General features: G+C 47.3%; 1 protein-coding gene across 3 annotated transcripts; it reads left to right on the top strand.

The window, feature by feature from the left end:
• Nucleotides 1-2402: 2402 nt before the first annotated feature.
• Nucleotides 2403-19003, top strand: LOC133482024 (fibroblast growth factor 12-like). 3 transcript variants are annotated; one of them, XM_061781545.1, is made up of 5 exons: nucleotides 2403-4720; nucleotides 14965-15075; nucleotides 16304-16407; nucleotides 17551-17749; nucleotides 18693-18996. In XM_061781545.1, exons 2-5 carry the CDS (start codon nucleotides 15024-15026, stop codon nucleotides 18866-18868), a joined length of 531 nt encoding a protein of 176 aa, XP_061637529.1. In that variant the 5' UTR covers nucleotides 2403-4720; nucleotides 14965-15023; the 3' UTR covers nucleotides 18869-18996. The 3 variants fall into 3 exon arrangements, with proteins under 3 accessions (XP_061637529.1, XP_061637528.1, XP_061637527.1); XM_061781544.1 differs by lacking the exon at nucleotides 2403-4720 and adding an exon at nucleotides 9943-14080 and having other exon boundaries at nucleotides 18693-19003; XM_061781543.1 differs by lacking the exon at nucleotides 2403-4720 and having other exon boundaries at nucleotides 14087-15075; nucleotides 18693-18999.
• The last annotated feature ends 1341 nt before the right edge of the window (nucleotides 19004-20344 follow it).

Raw genomic sequence — 20344 nt, 5'->3', positions numbered from 1 at the left:
GCATCACGGGAGTTGTTGTCCTTCCTGAGCTGGTTGGCTTGAGCACAAGTTTTGTCCATTTTTCTTTTTCTTTTGACGTGTGTGTTGTGAAAAGTCTGAAAGATTTCCATCACATTCATAATGCACAAAGAAGAAGCAGAGAAAATCTAATCGTGGCCGTGCGATTCTCGTTCCCTCATCCTCAAGTGCAATTAGTGAAAAACACACCCGCCCAAACACACGATGTACGAGCGTGCACGCCACTAACACAACAGATAAGTGCCACACAAACACACACTCGTGGTTGGTGGCGATGTAATCCATGTGTTGTGCGCTTTTGTTGCTAACCTTTGAACTGTGAGTTGTTGTGTTGCTGCTCTGAATTTTTATGCAAACGTCCACCGTGGAGCCAGATTGTCACTCCTCATCCTCTTCTTCCTCCTCCTCTTCTTCACTGTACAGTAGAGTCACTATAAAGTCTTAACGATTAACAACTCGCTCATTGGCCAAGCCTCCTTTCTGACTTCCTTCCCTCTCGCGCCGGGTGAAGTTCATTTTCTGCAGTTGAATCCAATTCGCGGTCCTCCTCGGGCTGGCCGAGTTCAACACGTGATCGCAGCGTCGCGCGCGCGACGTCACTCGCGTTTGCCGCAAGCTGAAGTTTCAACGTAAACATTTTATATTCAAGCGAGGCCTGCTCGCTGTGGCTCACAGTGACGTCGGCATTTTTCTCTCCTCTGATTGGTTGATATGCACATAATAGATATGCAGAATAGCCAACAAAGGACGATGGACGTGGGACATGAGTAAAAATTCACATTCAAGTCGACTTTTCAAGAAAAAGTCGACTTTGTGAGGACGAGGTCGGTCAACGCCTTCGCTGGCTAGCTTGTTTTGGAGCCGAGACAGCTAGCTTACGGGCAGTAGCAAAGACAGATGTTTTGGTGCTACACTAGAATGTTGGGAAATTACAGGCTACCATTTAGCATTATACTGCGAAATAGCAGAATGCGGCTGTGAAAACAGTATTTGACCTTTAGTATATGGCTGAAAGGGAGCGGTACGTCACTCGAAAACCCGCAGTCCGGGTTCCATGAAAACAACGCTCGACATAAATGTAACCCGACAGCTCCATAAGACGCACATTCGACAAACTGTGGGTAGCATAAACGCACCATTCACGTTACAATAAGATAAACGTACTAATTACGGCAACAGTTGAAGATTGCGTGGCGCAATGCATGCTGGGAACCACGTCACTTCCTGTCATACGACGTGACCGGTGTTGGGCGAGCTGATTGCTTTGAAACGCCACTAATTTATTGTTATCGCGGAAAATGGTCTAATAGGACATTTTATTGTGAAAGAACAGGAAAACGGTGTTTCTGCAATCAAAATCTTGATGTAGAACTTTTTGGGCAGATAATACACTAAAACAGTGATTTCGGAATGATATTTGCAATACGGTATTTTACTGTGAAATCAAAATATTGTGAAAGCCTGCTAACATTTTACAGTGTGTAAATAATCAGCATCGGCGATTAGGGGATCAAGGGTTAACTATATTTCTTGCTTTAATAATAATGGTATTCAGCTTTGTCTTTGTAATGTTATATTGCGTTTTTGTATTTTATATTTTAAAATTGCGACGTGCTAGTTGTGCTGTTAAAAGGTGGATTAGGTCACTTATTTAAAAAAAAAAACTTTATTTAACAATATATCAAATAAAATCTAAATGTTACGGTGCAATACGTACATATTGTGGAAACAAATACAGTGAATAAACAAAATGGCAAGGGTCACAAATAGAACAAAAAAGAAATGGAAACATTTTGTCAAGGGCAGCATAAATGTAACATTTTCTTCTTGCTGGACTTCCATTAGTTTGCTGAAGGATGAGCTCACTCGAGTCTCCCACAATGCACTGAGGCAGAGAGAGAGGGAGGGGCCAGAGAGAGAGAGCGAGCGTCTGATTGGCTGACACAAGCGAAGGGCGACAGCGCCAGTGAGAGAGGCGCAGGTGAACGCGCGTCTCCTCCTCTCGCCGCCTTCACCAACGTTTCCTCCCGTTCGTGGACGTCCGCTCGCCCAGCTGAGTCAGGAGGAGGAGGAAGAGGAAGAAGAAGCAGCAGCAGGCGGCGACGACGACGACGACGACGACGACGACGACGTCGACGTCGGCGAGTGGATTTTCGCCAGGACTGAAGCGCGAGATGGAGGGCAAAGAGAAGGCACCGGCAGGTTGGTGGCCAGGGAAGTTGGGCGACGGAGGGCGGGGACGAGCGCGATGCATGCCGGGTACAAGCGCACAGTACTGCGGTATCGTCAATGCAGCTGAACGTGAGCCGAGGTGTGGTTATTATGGGATGGGGGGGTGGGGTGGGCCGTGTTGGGCTTGTTATGGGCCCGACAGTCATTATAAAAAAAAAAAAAAAAAAAAAAAAAAATCCTGATGCAGCAAAACGCAGACAGACAGTTGGGGAGATAGACAGGCAGAAGGATGACACACGCACCACTATAAAAATGGAGGCGAGCCAGCGAGACAGGTAGGGACGGTGATGGGGAGGCAGACACCAAAAACAACGACTTCCAGGAAGTTTGACGGGCAGCTGACAACAGGAAGGGGAACATTCAGCGGGATCTGAAAGACGGGTAGGGGTCGCGAGGGGCAAGCGGACGGGAACTCGACAGATGGGTGAGAACCTGTCCCTGAAGCGGAAAGACCGTTCAGACGGAGATAGACGGACGCCAGTGCGAATTCAAAACTTCCTGACGCACGCAGAAAGCGAGACAGCTAAGCAGGCAGACATTAGTGAGGGTTAGAATTGAGGCAGGAAGACAGGTGAGAGACAGACGCGAGGGCAGGAAAAAGACAGACGGCCATTAGTGCGGCCTGGAACGAGGGGACGGGTGAGACGCAAGTGAGACAGGCGGGTCGCTGGAGAGACATTAGTGAGGATTCCGATGGCAAACAGCCCCTAATTCATTATTCATGAGCACAAAGGCTGGCGAGACGCGCGTGAGGGTCCGCAACAGAGAGCATTCTGGGAAATGCAGTTGTTATTCACTGGCAACCAATGACGAGCCTTTATTTGATACTGCTCGTATCCAAACACGCTAGTATGCAAATCAACTTGACTGGTAAACTACTGTGCTGCACTAGTCACACTACTAATAGGCATGGGTCATGCACTAGTAGTTTTGCCTCACAAATATCGAGTTGTCCTACTAGTGTGCTGAAATGTTAAACAGTGGTGGAACAGAAACCTTCCCAGTAAATTGTTCTACTAGTGCACAGTAATCATTCTACTAGTGTTGCATTGTCTTACTAGTGAGGGAAAAGGCCGTCCATCTACTAGTAGGCCCTTGTCCTAGTAGGACAACTTTGGTCCACTAGTATAACAACTATTTTACTAGTGACACATAATGGCACGAGTTGACAACTGCATGCTACTAATACTACTGGTGAAATCCTAAAATTCGACTTCACTTGCACTAATAGCACGGTAATAGATCTCAACTAGTGCACAGCTTTGCTTCAATAGTATCATGTTGTTGTCCTACTAGTGCACAGTGGTGGGCGAAAACACTATTGCGCTGATCAATATATTTCTATCCAGCTTAAGGTCCATGTACTAGTACATGTACCTGTACAACTATGTCACAAGTATGGCAACACTGCACGAGTTGACAACTGTGTGCCACTAGTACTGCTAGGGACATACTAGTTAACATCTAGCACTTTACTACGAGTAGTGCGTTGTTGTCAATTAGTAACTTGTAGTTGTCATACAGTAGTGGAAAATTATTACTAGTAAAAGACAGTTGTTCTAGCAGCGAGGACGAAGAGTGTACTAGTACATGGACCTGAATTTGGATATCAAGGATGTGGAATAAATGTACTAACTCCCCGCCTGTGTGGAGTTTGGATGTTCTCCCCGTGCCTGCGTGGCTTTTCTCCGGGCACCCCGGTTTCCTCCCACATCCCCAAAACGTGCGTGGTAGAAGCCACTAGTAGCCGAGATGCTTTCCGGAGCGCGGGCTGCTGAGTCATTGCCGCTTTGTGGTGTTTCGCCAGCACGGGCGTTCCCAGCGTTCGTTCACTTCCTGAAGTCAACGCGGCCGCCGCCAAAACGCATCGGCCGCTCTTTTTCGCGGTGAAGGAGCGCAGATCAACGATCGTAAACAGGAAAAGTTGAAGTGAGCTGTTCTGATTTCGGACGTGGAGCGAACGGTCATCGTCGGCGTCCGTGTTTGTTTACGACAGACGTCCGCGCGCGTGTGTTGTATTGATTGCGAGACGAGACGGACGGCGTCGTGGAATGTTCAGTCAAAACGTGTGTGTGTGTGTGTGTGTGATTGTCACTTGCTAAAAACTTGTAGACAGTTTGTAGATGTCGGTGCCAAGTGCACTTTGCCAGCCGTCAATGACAGACGGTTGACATAATTCCGCTAATGAGCCTGAAGTGGTTTTTTAGCAGTCCGTCACCATGACGATGTCTCACTCTGCTGTTTTTGTGGGGATCTAATTCAATATGCGAGTGGTGCGTCTCGTCTTGCAGGCCGTCGTCTGCGGTTGCGTCCATCTTTGTTCAGTATTTCGGTTTAGGTCGATCTGGGGTTCAAGACTTCTGACATTTCACGGACTTGAATGATGCTCATGCTCATAACGGAGACGACGTGCAGCGCCGCCTGCGGAACTTTCCTCTCGTCTCGCCTGTGAAAATTGGCGTTCGCCCAGGTAATGTCGATCAGCAAACTTCCGTTGCAATAGTTGCGTCAAGAAATGAACTCAATTAATCAACTTCCAATACCTGCCATTCATTGTCTTCCCAAACTTCCGGTTCCTTCAGTCAACTTCCGCGATCGTTTGTCCAGCTCATTTCCGGTACCTTCCTCAGCCTTCAGTTTCCACAATCGTCCTACGACTTCCACGACGTTCGGTCAACCTCCACTTGCTTCCGCTCCCTTTAATGAACTTCCGTTATCTTCCGGTCACTTCAGTCAAGTTCCAATATCTTCCGTTTGCTTTATCAACTCCCACGACATTTCCATTCAATTCGCTTAACTTCTGTCAACTCCCGGCGCCTCCCATTCGCTTCCTTTTACGACAATCAACGTACGCTACTTTCCATCTGCTGTCAATAACTCGGAACTTCTCTTCACTTTCGCTAACTTCAATGGTCTTCTCTGCCTTTAATCCACTTCCACGAACCTCCACCAGGTCCGGTTTGCTTCAGCTACCACGGATCACCTTCCGCAACTTTCCGCTAGCCTCGCTTTCATATCAACCGCGGCTTTAACGGTTATCGTTGATCGTTTTAATTAGCTTCCGCAAGCTACACAATAGCGACGAGACTTGCAGCAGCCTTCGCTCTGCGAGTCCAGTCAAGAAGACCGTTTTGGACGTCGCAGTAGCAGCTTCCGTTACAGGGAGGGGTCAGGTCCTGCGCCAAAAGCCAGGAGCAGACTCTTACGGCCGTTGAGTGTTCTTCATCGATTCAAAAGTCCCATTAGGTTGAAAATATGTTGCTGCGCCGACGCGCAAGGACGACGTGACCGCAAAGTCGTATCGGGAACTTTCGGCGCGCGACCGCGCGGAGACCGTTGAGGGATGGCGAACGAGAGCGACGATAACCTTAAAGTGCGTCGTCGTGTCGCGACACTTTCCGAGATTTACGAGACCGCGCGGTAATATCGTGTAACGTACGCCTCTCCGTGCACACTTGAACGTAATGAGACTCCGTGGCTGCGGCGGACGGAGGGCAGAGTCGCATCGACGCCCCGGCGGCGCTGCTGCTGCTGCAACGCGTCACTCCCTGAATGAGGAAGCACTTTGCTTCATGCGGCGCCAATATGAGAGCGACGTAATAAATCTCAATCCATCCGAGCAACGTGGCTACGGTCAACTAAGTACAGTCGTGATCAAGCTCAATTCACTTCATTTAATTCCTCCCCCCCCCCCCCCCCCCCAATTGAAATTCTAAACATTAGTTCCTCCCAAAACACCATGAATGTTTCATTTTTTTAAAAATACAATCACGCTTTCCATTGAACCCGTTCATCGCTGCGGATATTTCCCGAGAATAAAAAAAAATAAAAAAAATTAAAGTCTTACCCCTCCCACACAGTTTGAACATATTTCAACTTAAAAGGCACTTTTGAAAGTATTCCCTAGTGCCTGTTCTCACTCTCTTCCTGTCGAGGAATGGAAGTCGCTTTGAGGAAATGAAAAAGACACTCGCACAGTTCTTCAAATAAGAGGCACAGCGTGCTTGCTTCAAGCTGGCTGTTTATTTTTTTCCCCCCGCTCCCAGTTACAGGTACATCTCAAGCAATCAGAAAATTGCTACACACGCCTGCAGATCACTACAGATATGATTTATTAGCTGGAAAATGCAAACGGGACGTAGCCCGAAGCCTCACACAGTTCCACTACAAATTGCAGCACAATAAAATCACATCTATACTCATCTGCAGTCTTCGTATGCACAATTGATTTCGCTATGTCATCTCAAAAAAATTACAATAAACACATTCCAGTTTATTGCGCTGTACCTGCTATGTTTACTGTAAAACTGACATTAAACAAACATTGCGCAGTAAAGTGTTCCCCCAAAACATACCATCACAGGTCAAAGTCTGCTAGCTTAATGCTAATATATAATGGGAAATGGCATCGAACGACGAAAACGAGCATAGCGCTTATGTTAACCATCCACTCGTCCATTTTCTATACCGCTTATCTTCATTATTGTCGCATTTGAAATTTTGGTGAATTGATTTGTCGGGGAGGATTTTAGAGGCCTTTGATGTGCTTTTCCCATAGTTTTGAAGTCATTCCACAAAGACGGCGGTGACCTTTCACGTTGCTACTTTAAGAAATGAAAGGAGTCGAAAGGCCATGCTTTTAGGAATGTAAGAAGAAGAAAAAGAGAGAGAGAGATGGTACTATACTATATCTGAAAATGTTATTTTTGAGGTTGTACTGAAATATGCCTGGAGATTTTACATTAACGACAAGAACCGATGTTGGGTAAAAACTCGATGCAGGAACATTAAGCAAAAAGCGCAATCTTCAAAATGATAGACTCTGACTTGAACAAGGTGGAAAGGTAGCAAAACGCGCGGGTGTTCCGCTGCGGTTCTTCCTGACACCGCGTCGCAGTTTGGAGACGGCAGCGCCCTCTCGCAGCGAGATATAAATAGCCGCCGCTTCACCTTCCAGTCCCAAAATAACCGCTCCCCCCCCCCCCCCCCCCCTCCGTGCTCTCCAACCTCACCACCGCAGACAAATTGGGCTTTCGGCTGCGCGCATCAGGGGATCTTTTATCAAGCAATAGTCAGCGAGTGCAAAGTCCGCCGTCGGGCGTGCGGGCGGCCCAGGGTTGGGGAGTAACTCAACCACGCGTAACGTGATTATGTAAATTGATTACAAAATGGATAAAATTGTGATCCATGACATTACTGGGGGAGGGGGGGGGGGGGTAAATGTGTCAAATTGCATTATTACAAACATGATATTTTTTTTCCGAATACGACCTCGACGTGCCACTTTGTGGCGCAATCTCTTAGTTAGTCGATGATTTTGGAACACTTTTGAACCTATGAAAGAAAATTGACTTTTGAACAGTTTCCTCTTTATAATTTTGGATTTTTTTTTTTTTTAATGGAACATTCACTTATATGGCTGTCATATCAAGACTGTCGAAAATTGTGCACATTTGTCATTAGGTCAACATGGTATCATTTTTTTTCACATGCTGTACACATTTTTTCAAATGTATTCTGCGTTTACATTTTCTCCTGTTCAGTTATCGGCTTATATTTGTGTCAAGCACAAATGTGTTCGTTCCAAAAGAACGATCTACGCTTTCAATCCACTTTTTTTCCGAGGAAACAGCCAAAGGGGTCACGTTGGTGCATGCATTCAAAATGAAATCATCAAAATGTGTAATTAGTTAGGGAAGTCATTGAAATAGTGCCACGACTGTGACAGTTTAAACAGGCTAACTTGTAATTGCAGCAGACTACATTTCCAAAGTGGTGCTTCCAACACCGGGTCGGTGGCTATGTTTGGTCTTTTATTAGCCGTGATTCCTCAGCGTGTCGACACCGTCGGCGGCTCAAATTGTGGCAGTGAAAACAGCTGAGAGGAGTTTTGGCAGGCCACCGTACGACTTCGGCCGGGCGAGCCGATGAGTCCGTACTGCGGCCTGTGCGGAAAGACCGGCGGGGAGGCGCGGCGGGACGACGGCGACGTTGTCAGAGAGAGCCGCGGGCCGGGTGAGTCGTCGCGACGGTCAGGTCGTCGACTTTCATCAGCTTGCTCGTCTCGCGCTCGTGACGGAATCAGGTGACGAAAAACAAAAAAACTCAGCGGAACTTGCACTACTGACAAAAAAAAAGGTTGGGATTTTGGGCATCGGGCGTGACATTTGAGGATGAACCTAAATGTTCTGGTCCGATTGGAATGAGTCGCTTGTTGACAATTTGACAATCCATTAACTGTACGAGGTGTCGGCGGGCTTAGAGTGTCACGGAGACTGGGAGAGTCACAGAAAGGCAAATATTCAGTCAATTCATCAAAAATCAAGTATCACGTATGCATTAACGTTTATTGCAATTGGCGTTTCTTATCCAACTGTTGTTGTTTGTTTGGTATTGTCCATCCATCCATTTTCTGAACCGCTTCTCCTCACTAGGGTCGCGGGCGTGCTGGAGCCTATCCCAGCTGTCATCGGGCAGGAGGCGGGGTACACCGTGAACTGGTTGCCAGCCAATCGCAGGGCACATAGAAACAAACAACCATTCGCACTCACAGTCATGCCTACGGGTAATTTAGAGTCTCCAATTAATGCATGTTTTTGGGATGTGGGAGGAAACCGGAGTGCCCGGAGAAAACCCACGCAGGCACGGGGAGAACATGCAAACTCCACACAGGCGGGGACGGGGATTGAACCCCGCACCTCAGAACTGTGAGGCTGACACTCTAACCAGTCAGCCACCGTGCCGCCTGTTTGGTATTGTTTCACACAATATCACGTACGACAGGGAGTGCTGTTTTATTCCCATACATCGATTATGATTCCGTTACTGGTTTGGTCCCTAACGTCCGTCAGAAAATCGGCAAAAATGTTCGTCATGGTTTTCCAAAGTAAATACAGATGTTTGCAATTGTCTTATTTTTTTTTTTAACAAAAAAAAAAAAAAAATCACCAAGATAATCAGTCTGCTTGCATAGAGGACGACAGAAATCCGAAAATCTTGACTGTTGACAGGAATCGAGCAATTCTAAGTTCAACAAGGTCTATGTATTGCGAACCAGCGTCGCAGAAGCACTTGTGTCTTTGGAGCTTGGGCCTCTGTCTGCCTCTAGTGGCCAAAATAATATTGCGCCTGATAAGTGATAAGTGCTGTATCTCGTGTTTGTAAGTTGATCTGTATTTCAGTGAATATGACAAAGAGTTGCAGTGAAACGCGAGAACGCCGAGCCCACTCAATGCCCACTCTTCTTCTTCTTCTTCTTCTGCTTCTTCTTCTTCTTCTTCTTCTTCTTCTTCTTTTCACTCTGATAAATGTTGCAGTAGCTGAATGTCCTCAATTAAGGATTTCTCATCAAATATTTAAAACGCACTCAGGATCTACTTTGTTACTCTGCTGTGTACTTTGTGTGTGTGTGTTAACCAACTCACTTATAACTGACTAAAGGCTTGTACTTGGTCACAATTTTAAAAAAAAAAAGGATCAGATTAGCAAGGTCAGAAAAGGTACTAGTGCCACATCTGGCCCACAAGTAGGCAATTAAACCATTAAGATGCACTGGTAACACTACTAGGCCCCACTAGTAGGCATGGGTCACATGCTAGTAGCCTCCTGGAATCTACTAGCGGCACCAAAAGACAACTCGTGGTCTTGCCTCACTAGTAACATGTCCTACTAGTATGTCATACTGTATGTCATACAGTAGTGGGAAATTTTTTTTTTACTAGTAAGACCCATTTTACTAGTGCGCTAAATTGTCTAACAAGTGAGGACGAAGAGTGTCCATGTACTAGTAAACTCTTTGTCTTCAGCAGTACGTCAACATTGGCATACTAGTAGGACAGCTACATTTTACTAGTAAGGCAAAACTTGACAACTGTGTGCTGTTAGTCCTTCTAGTGACATATGAATTTGTACAAGTTATCATGCACTTCACTAGTCGTACTAGTAGTGTGCAAATATCAACTTGTGCAAAGTTATTGCCTCACTAGTAGTAACGTACTTGTCCTACTAGTACGCCAAAGTTGACCGAAAAGTGTGCAGAAACGTCATCCAGCAGTGGAAAAACCTTTCTACTAGTGTGCTGAATTGTGCAACCAGTGAGGACAAGGGGCATCCTTGTACTAGTAGACTCTTCATACTAGTAGGACAACTACATATTTTACTAGTGAGGCAAAACTGTTCACCAGATTACAACTGTGTGCTACTAGCACTACTGGCGGTATTATGAAATTCTACTTAACATCTAGTACTAGTGGCACATATCTGTTAAGTAGTTCATAGTTTACGTAGTTGTCCTAGTATACCAAAGTTGTCCTACTAGTGTGCAGAAATGTCATTTTACTAGTGCACTCTAGTTGTTCATCTAGTGTGCCGAATTGTACTCCCAGTGAGGACAAAGCGCGTACTAGTAAGATGGATATGGAACAGGTGCAATGTTGGCAGTACACTTGCAGTTGTGCTTGCGTCCAGCAGATGGCGACGTGTCATCACTCCGCAGCGCACTCGTGGTTCCGGGCTTCGAAGGGGGGGGCTCGTTTGCCAACATTGGAGAGTCACAAGGCTGCCTGGCAACTATGCTGAGCACGCGTGACCCCTGACCCGCGTTTTAATATTACTAACATTGTTCACAATTCATCATTATTAAGCTGACTTTATCTTTCTTCATTCTTGATGATTTTCGCGAGCGAGACGCACGCAGGTTTCGTCGTCACCCGGCGGACTCGAGCCGCAGTCATCATCCGGTACGTGTACTACTGCCGTTTTGGAAGTAGAGCGCTGACCTCCTCCGAGGCTAAAAATACGCCTTTGAGCGGGGATGGGAAAAACTTGTCCTCAAGGGTCGCATTCGATTTTCAACACCGTTTACGTTTTAGTTTCCACACTTTGATGTTTAAGATCAAAACATCATCATCAGAGACAACCCAAGAAAACCAAATGCAGTTTTTTTTTTTTTTTAAATGGGGAAAAATAAACGACTCAAAGTTACCTGGCCCTGTGTGGGGAGAAGTAGTGGCCCCTCTTTTCATTGTACGATATTTCATATTTATATTTGACACTGCTACTTTTGTTGAAACCAAAAAAAATGGTTTTGTGTTTGTACGTTTTCCGGGTGGTCGGAACGGATTTAAGGGTGTTTCAATTCATTTCAAGAAGGAACATGGACTTGATATACTGCTCCAGTACATTTATAACCCTGTCGTAATAAATGTTTTGAAAAACAAAGCTTGCGACGTTAATCAGGCTGAAATTATGGTCTGTATTCGTCGTGGCGACGGGTGCTGAAAGCCAAACGCCGACCACGTTCGGGCGTCGGATATCTGTGCGCCCGTTCCCAGCGCGCAGTAACGCAAATACATGACGGTAATTGAAGGCACTGACCTGTTTCTTTTTAAAAAATAAAAAAATAAATAATAATAATTCTTCAATTTGATCTGCGCGTCGTGGATGCCGAGTCGTGCGTGCGTGCGGCCGCCTCGGGCAAAGTGATTGGATGTGGTGGATTAGTTTTTAATAGCATCAAAGTGTTTGTGCCCCTTGCTGAAATATTCAGCGAACATGCAAACGTTCGGAGCTTAAAAGCGGCAGCTGCTTGCGTCTGGGAGTCCCAGAAACTTAAGAATCAAAAGTAACGAAGAAACACCAGGAAAAAAAAAGACACGACCACGGATGTTACTGACAGCGACAAAAACGACCCGACAGACGCACCGAACGCAGGGAAATAAAGCCAAACAAATTGACCGGACAACGAGGCACACGTGGACAAGACACGAGCGCATGGCGGGAGCCGGCCGGTTGACGCGAGGTGGAGTGCCGACAAGAACGAGCTGGAGACGAAAGCCAAACGAGCGGACGAGACGAACGTGTGACGCAAGAAAAAAAAATGAAACAAACGAAATCAAAACCGGGAAAAAAATCGACAAAAACGTCAAATCAACGATAAATATTTTTTAGAGGGGAAAAAAATGTAATGTGAGGATAAAAATCTTTTTTGGGCGTTGGAATTAAAAAAGCATAAAAGTCAGATTTCACCAATGCACACGTTTTGAACCTAACCCGCTATTTGCTGAAAAACGATGAAAAGTAGTGCTTTGCCGCCATCGGGTGGCATCTTGGCGCAAAGGAACGATGGTGTGAGTTGAGTAGCTTCAATTAGACAGAGTACCGCTTTGCTGCCAAGGAACTATGTTGAAGTGAGTTTTGTGAGGAGCTCCGTTGGCAAGTAAAGTAGTGCCTTGGCGAGACGACGCCAGAGAGTCTCGACATCTGACTTGGAAGCGTTCTCGAAGTGCCGGCGGAATCTCGGGAGTTTGCCTTCGACGAGAACAAAAGTTGCTTCTGCCGCATCCACTTTTTGGAATGAATTCCTTTCAATGTTTTTTTTTTGGGAGGGGGGGGGGGTGGGGGGGGGGTCATCCACTAAGAGTCGGCATTGGTCGATGGAGTGAAACGTTGTGATGTGGGAGCAACATGAAACATCAGGCTGACTATTTTTAGGAGCTTCTTCCACACCTCCATCTCTCTCTCTCTCTCTCCCTCCCTCCCCCTTCTTCCTCGTCTCTCGGAATCCCGCCACACTCGGCAGCGTTCGACGGGCGACGAGGACCCGAGACCGGTTGAGCGTCAGGAGCGTGTCGAAGCTCATTTAAAAAAAAAAAAATAATAATAATAATTTTTTTTTTTTTTTTTTTTGGGAACACCCGCGTGAACTTCTCCGTGTTTTGCCGCATTGTGCCGGTCGAAGTTGAAGCCGCGGAACAAGCGCCTGCCGGGCACGGAGCCGTCGCGCGGTTCTGCTGTCCTCATGAATATTGATGGACAAAGCTAAAGCGGAGGTTTGTTTCGTCGGCTTCTTCGTGCCGCCGAGAGACGACGAGCGAGGAGGCATCGTGACTGTGGCGTCGGACGAAGGGACGTTTTTACCGTTCATCCTTCATCCCGATCATCTTTTTTTGCTTTTGCGAGTCCACCTGAGGGCATTTAACGGAGGCCGACCGCCTCGATTTTCAGCGTCTTCGCTCTCGGACGCAACTTTTCAAACTTCTCACCGACGACGGATTGAAATAAAGCCGACGCGTTTTGGATCGCTCGTCGTCGATGGAAAACATGAATGGCGTCTAAGTCGTGGAGAAAAAAAATAAACCGTCATCTGGATTGAAACGGACGTCCGCGATGTAAAATTTGCCATCAAGGACCCTTCAGATGACGTCGTGGAAAAATATATTCGGAAGTTTGTGGCTGAAAGCGACCGCAGAAGCATCCTGATGAAGCAAGCGGAATTGTGATCATCGTCGAGGATCCTTTAGCTGTTGTAGAACTTTCTCCGGATCTCATGACGCAACAGATCTTAATGAGGGGAAAAAAACTCTTCTCAAGTTTGTGACTGAACGTCTCACAGAAGCACTTGGATGTCCGCTTTTCCACATACAAACGACGTCGTCGTCCGGGTTGAAACGCAATTCCAGAAAGTACATTTTGTCAACATCGAGGATGCTTCAGGTGTTGTTGTAGAACCTTCTCCAGGTCCCTGCGCTCGATGTCCTGAGGCGACCGTAGTCCAACTCCTCGGACCCTCGGACATGACGCCCGAGCCGGCCTGAAATCCGCCCCCCTCTCCCCCCCCCGCCCGGCTGGGGCATGGCGGCGGCCATCGCCAGCTCCCTGATCCGACAGAAGCGTCGGGCCCGCGAGTCCAACAACGAGAAGGTCGCCGCCAACAAGAGGCGCTCCAGTCCCACCAAGGAGGCCCGGTCTCTGAGACACATCTTCAGCGTCTTTAGCAAAGTCCGCTTCTGCGGCGGCGGCGGCAAGAAGAAACCGGTGCGACGGAAACCAGGTGCTGTCGACGGACGACTTTTGAATGTCCGACGTTTCGGCGCTTTTTGAACAACTTGCTGTTCTCCAAAAAGGAGCTCAACAGGAAGATTCAGAATAGCATCTGAGTTGCAACCCGCTAACGACACGCTAAGCTCAATGGCCGCTGCCTGTTTGGAACACTCGGTGTAATGTGAAATTGCTACGCAGGTGCGATTGTAATAAAAAGGAACGCTGCGATATATGGGCTACTCCGAGCTTCTCCGGGCTCATTGCAATCTTTGGCCACTTGGGAAGGAACCCGGCGGCTCCGATTAGCGAGAACGTTGTCGAAATTGGATTCGATTCAATTGACTACATCTCGAAGCCGAGTCCGTACGTTTAAGGTTCAAAGAATCGGAGTATACTCCGAAATAGTCGATCGATACTGCAACATAAATGACAATGCACGATTCTATGATTGTTACTTGATGTCAGTTTCTAAGTAAATACAGCAAATTCAAATTAAACGGGTAAACTCGGAACAAGGGGCGTGTTTATGATTTGTCTACAAATCATTTCACCCGAGAGACGCTTGATGCACGTTGCAAGGTGCTGCTGTTTTGGTTAGCAACAGAGTTCCAGTGGTGTTCCAGACACATTTTGCCATGAGTAATTGTTTTCTTTCCCTTGATGAAAAAAAGACAAGGAAACACAGAAACGCACTGACGAGGCGCGACCCGACGAGAGGTCAAATGTCCTGCGATGCGGCGGCGCGTGTAGCCCGCTGCGCTAACGCCAACTCTAATCCCTCCGTTGAATTATGGATGCGCTTGAAAGGCTTCGGAGCGGACGGACGGCTGCCGATGGCTCCGAAGCACTCACTTTTCTTGTCGTATTTGTGTGTGTGCGCGTGTTGGGTCGCAGAGCCGCAGCTGAAGGGCATCGTGACGCGTCTGTTCAGCGAGCAGGGCTTCTTCCTGCAGATGCAACCCGACGGAACCGTCAGCGGAAACAAGGACGAGAACAGCGACAACAGTGAGTCGCCGCCCCAAAGCGAGGAAAACAAAAACAATTGCACTTCACTGGATACTAGTTGGAGGTCTTCATTTAGTTTTGAATTTACAACCACCACCATATAATTGGGGAACATTGGGTATATTGACGCAAGTGGGTAAAATTGGGGTAAAATATCTACCCCGATTTTTTTTTTTTTTTTTTTTTTTTTTAAATGTAAAAACTGTTTGAGTCCAAATTTTTCTGCTGTGAATAATGCAGATAAGCCGTACAAAAAATGGATGGATGGATGTTTTAAATGATTTCCTAATTGAAAGTCCTCCATATAATTGGGCAATAGTGAATATATTGACGCACGTGGATCCAATTCACCATTCTTACACCATTTCTTTTAAAAATATGATGCTTATCGCCATTGTATTTCACGTATTTTAAGCCACAAACATGAAGCGTGGCTAAGTGTTTGCATAACCGATAAACGGCTTGAAAATAGCGCCGGCTAACCAAGTAGGGCTTTTATACCGCAGGGTAAATGCGTGTTGCGCACATTCCACAGCTGCCCAAAAAGAGGAGGCCAGCGAGAGATGAGATCTTTTTTTTTTTTCTCCATCTCACGTGGTCTTTTGTCTCCCAGTTCTCCCTGAGAGGATTAACGCCACGGGCTTCTTCCTCGTCCTCCTCTTCCTCCCCCACAACGCCGCGCTCTTTTTTTATTTTTATATATTTTTTTTTTATCTTTGAGCTCGTCGACGGCGTTTTCGGATCGTCAGCGTGCGTCCAGAAACTGAAAATTCGAATTGCCGACAAATGGAATGAAAAGGGGTGGCTGTTTCAACACAACACTACTCGCGGGCATACATTCTTTATCCTCTGCAAAGAATGACGAATCGTATACTGCCCCCCCCCCCCCCCCCCCCAGGTGGTCATTCTTTACATTCTATTCAATCACATGATTCCAGTATATATATTTTTAAAGTTCAATATTATAGTGTGCTCTTTTCTTTACAAACAGACTCATTTCACTGGGGAAGGATGATTTGAGTTGCGAGCAGGTTCACGGCATCAATTCCACTTGTATCTCAAGGGCCCCGCTGCAACGTGGTTTGATGAAGCCGAGTGTTGGATGCGCGCCTTTTGAGGGGCGTGGCCTAGCGAGCGACGTCAGAGGCGGGGCGGGGCGAGTCGGGTGCGAGCGCGCGGTGCCCGTTTTTGACGCAAAGACGGTTGTGGTGTTTGTGTGCGTTTGCAGCTCTCTTCAACCTGATCCCGGTGGGCCTGCGGGTCGTGGCCATGCAGGGCGTCAAGGCGGGGCTCTACGTGGCCATGAACGCCGAGGGCTTCCTCTACACGTCGGTGAGAACATTCATTCATCCATCCCGCCATTGTTGAATAACATCCCAAAACATTTCAATCGAGTGCGTCGTATTCGCTACAGATGCTGCTTATTCAGTTTTCTCTGACCGACCAATCAGAGGACACACAATGCCGAGGTCATCAATATGAGGACAGTTTTAAAACGCGATCGGTTAAAGCGCTAAAGGTGTCAAACTGGTGGTCCGGGGGGCCAGATCCGGCCCTCCACAAAATTTGGTGGGCCTGCAAAATTAAATCATGCGCGTCGACTTTGTTTCTTGCGAAAATATCAAAGTTGCAAATCGTCGTCACCTGTAATTACATTGAAATATTTTTAAAATAAATATAATAGTACTGGTTTTTATAGGCTTCTGATTTGAAAAAGTAGTTATCCATGAATTTGTTACGAGATGATCGTTCATCGATGGCTTGGCAGTCACGGCGGCCCTCCGAAGGGAAGTCCTAACTCTGACGTGGCCCGCGACCAAAACGGATCGGCTCCAGGAAAGCGTCGCATTGCAAACGCAGCGGACGTTCCGTGGGCCAGCGTTCCCGATTGTAAACGGCCTGGGCAGATTACATTGACATGGCAACACATTGAGGCTGGAATCTGATTGGGCCCCTAAAAAAATGGCGCATACAGGCAGCCAAGCCAAAATGCTTTGGTGCTTCTGATAGTGTTTAGGGTAATCGGGTAACATAGGAGGGGTTTTTTTTTTTTTTCTTTCCGAGTGATCTCGTGCAAATCGCCATTGAAAACATATTTCGACGTCTCCCCCCTCCATCTTGCCGGCGGCGGTTGTGACGGCTCCTTCGCAGCGGAGCTTGTGATGCCGCGCTATGCATTATTCAGCTTCTGCTCGCATGAAACTTTAAAATGTCGTTCTTCGCTGACGAGAAATGTTGCGTCGCCTGCAAGTGTGCTCAAAGTGTCGGAACAATCGTATAGAGTGCGTCGCCGCCAATCTTTGCGGCACGTGATATGGCGTTTTTTTTTTTAAATGGATTTTTAAAGGGGCGGCACGGCGGGGCGGCTGCTTAGCACATCCGCCTCACAGTTGGTAGGACCCGGGTTCAAATCCGGGCGTTCACAGCGAACCTGGAATATTCAAGTGCGTGTGTTTGTGCGTGCGTGTCGATCAGGACATCTTCACGGCCGAGTGCAAGTTCAAGGAGTCGGTGTTTGAGAACTACTACGTCATCTACTCGTCCACGCTGTACCGGCAGCACGAGTCGGGCCGGGCGTGGTTCCTGGGCCTCAACAAGGACGGCGTCGTCATGAAGGGGAACCGCGTCAAGAAAACCAAACCCTGCTCGCACTTTGTGCCCAGACCCATCGAAGGTACCGCCAACTGAAACCCACGGAGGAAAAAAAAAAAAAGAAAACCACACCCATTTTTCCATTCTTTGTTATTCACTGGATCGAATCGTGTCATTCGTTCAAGACTCGACATTTGAAAATATCAACTCGTTGATTGGCAACCGATTCATGTTGGTCGGGAAACAAGTTTGAAAGTGATGCTAGTTGAAAACGTGAGGCAGTAACGACACAAGAAATGTAAACACGAGAAATAAGCTGAAAAAAACCCAACACGGCCTGAGAGATGATGGTGATGTTTGTTGCCCGGCGAGCCGGCGGCAGGCGGCGGTCGTCCGACGTGGACTTCCTGTCATTCCGAGGGCGAAGCGAAGCTCCGGTGTCACGCTCGCGACTCTCAAACGGGAACGCCGAGCTCCGACTCGGGTCCCGTGGCGACATTTTAAAAATATCTGTCAACTCCCTTCTCCTCTTCGTCCTCCAACCTCGTCCCCGTCGCTAACGAGAGGCTAATTCCACGCAAACTCCCGCGTGGCAAAAGCCGAAGCGAGATCCGACGGTACCAATAGGAAACAAATTCTTAAATGTCATCTGAGCGAGTCGGAGAAAAAGGGGGGGGGGGGAACCGGCTTGAACGATGATTTTGACCCGCCGCCGTAGTTTGAACGTCTGACGCGTCCTAATTTACATTTCAGCAGGGAAGCCGGCTCAAAAATAGACGTGGTGCAAATTCAAAGACGGTTAACGCGATCACGAATTGACTTTATCAGAATCCCAATCATCTTCATTAGCCGACAACGACAACATAAAAACAAAGTGGGGGGGGGGGGGGGGAAATGTCTGAAAAAAATATATATGAACACCAGCAACATACGAAATGCACACACAAGAAAAGAATCCGAGTAATGGAGAGCGAATCATTTCCAGGATGACTTTGTCGTGTGTTGTTGTGTGTTTTTGCGGCCAGTGTGCATGTACAAGGAGCCGTCGCTGCACGAGCTGGAGGAGAAGCTGCTCAAGTCGTCGCGGAGTCCCACCATCAACGGCGACGAGCCGGCCGGGAGCCCCCGCAGAGCCGCCGCCGCCGCCGACGACGACGACGACGACGACGACGACGACTGCACAGAGCGGGAGGGCTCGTAGCCTGCGGCGCCCCCCGCTGGAGGAACTCCCATGTAACGCCCCCCCCCCCCCCCCCCCCACTCTTCAGCACCAAACAAGCGGGAAAAAAAGAAGCGTAAAAAAAGGGCAAGAATCCTCTTTCGATCTTCTTTTGGCGATGACGATTTACATTTTATGCAAAAAGCCAGGAGGCTAGCACGTCCACTCTTCATCGCCACATCGTCATCGTCACCGTGACGACAAAGCGTTTGTTTGTTTTTTTGCGAGCGCTGAGAACTCCGAAGCTTTAAGCCATGTAGAAACATCACCGTCACCGCCGTCGTCATCCTCCATACGTCACGTGCGCTTTTTTTTTTTTTTTTTTTTTTTTTTTTCCCCCCCTGCTACGTCGCCAACACTTAAGCACTTTTCCAGCTTCTTTTTCTCGTGGCCGATTGCTTTATTTCGAGGGCGACGGGAGGACGTCGTCCATAGCTTTTTGTTCGACTCGCTTCCCGTCCGTCAATTGTCAATTGGAGGCCGCGTCCACACGTACGGGGAAGGGAATACCGCAATATAACGGTCCGTAGTTTGCTATCAGCATTTAACATCATTGCAAGACTTCAACTTATTCAAGCAGTTTTTTGAAGATCATCGTATAACGTCACTTCGAGGAGACAAAAAAGGAGAGGCAAAGTGTGCTCGCTTCAAGCTCTTTATTTGTCGCTCCCAGTTGACGTTCGCTGTAAAACTGACAAAACAAAAGAGACTTGAACGATGTACATTTATAATAACGCATAATAACAAAAAAGTCCACTAGCTCAATGCTAACACATAACGCTAAACTCTGTAGACTGCGTTTGGTCCACACGCAAATTTATTATTGCCTTTGTGCTGTACCACACTGAGAGCCGATTCGAAATGTTCATTTGTCCGGGAAGGAATCTGGGAATGCCGAATTGGATCACATTCGGTTGAGTACGTCATCTTTTTCGAAAACACAAATAGATACTTAATAATCGAACGCGTCACCTTTTCTATCTTCTGGATTTAAAGTTGATTTGCCAATCGAATGCACCTTACACGCGCGCTTGTTCGTTCTGCGAAATGACAGACGACGGCCTTAAAAAAAAAATAAATAAAAAAAAAAAAATAAATAAGATTATGTAAATGTCCCCCTTTATAGACGCGCGTCGATTTGAAACAATGTACGCATAAATGAACAGATAATGACAAAAGTATCGTCGTGCGTGTGGACACGGCCGAAGACACAAAGTTCCGCCGCAGAACGCTTCCGTTTAGCTCACGGTTTGTGCAAACATTTCATTCGCAAAGTTTACACTTGTGAGTGTCGTGCGCCTCGCCGCTTGCCGGATTCTGGAGGTGAGGCCACGTTTCCATGACGACGCCTTTTTGTGAGGAGAAAATCCGGACTGGACGACGTCGCATTGTGCATGCCGGGCCACTAGGGGGCTCCGTTCAGCCAGCGGAGGAGTCAGTGTGCATGTATAACACAAC

The sequence above is a fragment of the Phyllopteryx taeniolatus genome, chromosome 8, assembly GCF_024500385.1.
Source record: "Phyllopteryx taeniolatus isolate TA_2022b chromosome 8, UOR_Ptae_1.2, whole genome shotgun sequence".
Lineage (NCBI taxonomy): Eukaryota > Metazoa > Chordata > Actinopteri > Syngnathiformes > Syngnathidae > Phyllopteryx > Phyllopteryx taeniolatus.
Note: the sequence above shows the minus strand (reverse complement) of the source record. Positions and strands in the feature narration are given on the sequence as shown.